The 2,749-nt window shown below is 55.8% G+C and overlaps 1 protein-coding gene across 1 annotated transcript in view; it reads left to right on the forward strand.

Annotated features, from left to right (window-relative positions):
• LOC145340091 (potassium channel subfamily K member 10-like) overlaps nt 1-2,357 on the forward strand; it is a gene marked incomplete at its 3' end in the record, with an annotated part of 28,583 nt that extends 26,226 nt beyond the window's left edge. The window contains exon 9 of the mRNA XM_080184518.1: nt 2,339-2,357. Coding sequence (XP_080040644.1) covers nt 2,339-2,357 — 19 coding nt within the window. The remainder of the gene's footprint in view (nt 1-2,338) is intronic.
• Nucleotides 2,358-2,749: the final 392 nt, after the last annotated feature.

Genomic DNA, 2,749 nt, shown 5'->3' on the forward strand with positions numbered 1-2,749 from the left:
TTACCCCAGTGAGAGTCAGTGTGTGTGGGACCCGTGACCCAGTGAGAGTCAGTGTGTGTGTGGGACCCGTACCCCAGTGAGAGTCAGTGTGTGTGTGGGACCCGTACCCCAGTGAGAGTCAGTGTGTGTGGGAGCCGTACCCCAGTGAGAGTCAGTGTGTGTGTGGGACCCGTACCCCAGTGAGAGTCAGTGTGTGTGTGGGACCCGTACCCCAGTGAGAGTCAGTGTGTGTGTGGGACCCGTACCCCAGTGAGAGTCAGTGTGTGTGGGACCCCGTACCCCAGTGAGAGTCAGTGTGTGTGTGGGACCCGTACCCCAGTGAGAGTCAGTGTGTGTGTGGGACCCGTACCCCAGTGAGAGTCAGTGTGTGTGTGTGTGGGACCCGTACCCCAGTGAGAGTCAGTGTGTGCGGGACCCGTACCCCAGTGAGAGTCAGTGTGTGTGTGGGACCCATACCCCAGTGAGAGTCAGTGTGTGTGTGGGACCCGTACCCCAGTGAGAGTCAGTGTGTGTGTGGGACCCGTACCCCAGTGAGAGTCAGTGTGCGTGTGGGACCCGTACCCCAGTGGGAGTCAGTGTGCGTGTGGGACCCGTACCCCAGTGGGAGTCAGTGTGTGTAGGACCCGTAACCCAGTGAGAGTCAGTGTGTGTGGGACCCCAGTGAGAGTCAGTGTGTGTGTGGGACCCCAGTGAGAGTCAGTGTGTGTGTGGGACCGTACCCCAGTGAGAGTCAGTGTGTGTGTGGGACCCCAGTGAGAGTCAGTGTGTGTGTGTGGGACCGTACCCCAGTGAGAGTCAGTGTGTGTGTGGGACCCCAGTGAGAGTCAGTGTGTGTGTGTGTGGGACCCGTACCCCAGTGAGAGTCAGTGTGTGTGTGTGGGACCCGTACCCCAGTGAGAGTCAGTGTGTGTGGGACCCGTACCCCAGTGAGAGTCAGTGTGTGTGTGGGACCCGTACCCCAGTGAGAGTCAGTGTGTGTGGGACCCGTACCCCAGTGAGAGTCAGTGTGTGTGTGGGACCCGTACCCCAGTGAGAGTCAGTGTGTGTGTGGGACCCGTACCCCAGTGAGAGTCAGTGTGTGTGTGGGACCCGTACCCCAGTGAGAGTCAGTGTGTGTGTGGGACCCGTACCCCAGTGAGAGTCAGTGTGTGTGTGGGACCCGTACCCCAGTGAGAGTCAGTGTGTGTGTGGGACCCGTACCCCAGTGAGAGTCAGTGTGTGTGTGGGACCTGTACCCCAGTGAGAGTCAGTGTGTGTGTGGGACCCGTACCCCAGTGAGAGTCAGTGTGTGTGTGTGGGACCCGTACCCCAGTGAGAGTCAGTGTGTGTGTGGGACCCGTACCCCAGTGAGAGTCAGTGTGTGTGGGGGACCGATACCCCAGTGAGAGTCAGTGTGTGTGTGGGACCTGTACCCCAGTGAGAGTCAGTGTGTGTGTGGGACCCGTACCCCAGTGAGAGTCAGTGTGTGTGTGTGGGACCCGTACCCCAGTGAGAGTCAGTGTGTGTGGGGGACCGATACCCCAGTGAGAGTCAGTGTGTGTGTGGGACCCGTACCCCAGTGAGAGTCAGTGTGTGTGTGTGGGACCCGTACCCCAGTGAGAGTCAGTGTGTGTGTGGGACCCGTACCCCAGTGAGAGTCAGTGTGTGTGTGTGGGACCCGTACCCCAGTGAGAGTCAGTGTGTGTGTGGGAGCCGTACCCCAGTGAGAGTCAGTGTGTGTGTGGGACCCGTACCCCAGTGAGAGTCAGTGTGTGTGGGAGCCGTACCCCAGTGAGAGTCAGTGTGTGTGTGGGACCCGTACCCCAGTGAGAGTCAGTGTGTGTGTGGGACCCGTACCCCAGTGAGAGTCAGTGTGTGCGTGGGGGAGTGACACTAACATATTTTTCTCTGTTTCTTCTCAGTCCTGATACAAGTGAGCATGTCCACCTGAGCCCTAGATCACAGAAGAGATACATAAGCCCAACCACATCTGTTAAATCAATACCGGGAATGGTTAGTATCCGAGAGGAAGTGAGGGAATGGTAGGGGAATGTTATCCAGATAGGAGAGCGCAACTGACAGAAGAGCACACTGTATCTAACCCCGTGCTGTACCTGTCCTGGGAGTGTTTGATGGGGGGGACAGTGTAGAGGGAGCTTTACTCTGTATCTAACCCCGTGCTGTCCCTGTCTTGGGAGTGTTTGATGGGGGGGACAGTGTAGAGGGAGCTTTACTCTGTATCTAACCCCGTGCTGTACCTGTCCTGGGAGTGTTTGATGGGGGGACAGTGTAGAGGGAGTCTGGGTCAGATATTTGGGTGCCTCATTGGAGAATTCTCACCTCTCTTTCTGTCTTACAGGAAGAGTCAACAAGCAATGGTAAGAGCCAATTCCAACTTCCAGAAGCACGTGGATATGGAAGTCCTTTGGAATCCTCCGTATAGACTTGATGGGCCGAATGGCCTCCTTTATTATCGAGCGATTCTGTCAAATGGGAATTGGATCTCAGTCAACACTGATTTCAGAATGGGCGCTTGATTACTCGGGACTGATTTAAGGATTGGAGGCTGATCACCAGGAAATGATTACAGAATTGTTGATCAGTCACTGGGTCCTGATTTCAGGGTGGGTGCTCGATTACGAGGGACTGATTTCAGGATGGGAGCTTGATTACTTGGGACTGATTTCTGGATGGGCACTAGATTACTAGGGACTGATTTCAGGATGGGTGCTCGATTGTGATTGATTGAATTCAGGATTTGCACTAGATT

The sequence above is a fragment of the Carcharhinus amblyrhynchos genome, unplaced genomic scaffold (genome assembly GCF_965287045.1).
Source record: "Carcharhinus amblyrhynchos unplaced genomic scaffold, sCarAmb.v2.hapA scaffold_771, whole genome shotgun sequence".
Taxonomy (NCBI): domain Eukaryota; kingdom Metazoa; phylum Chordata; class Chondrichthyes; order Carcharhiniformes; family Carcharhinidae; genus Carcharhinus; species Carcharhinus amblyrhynchos.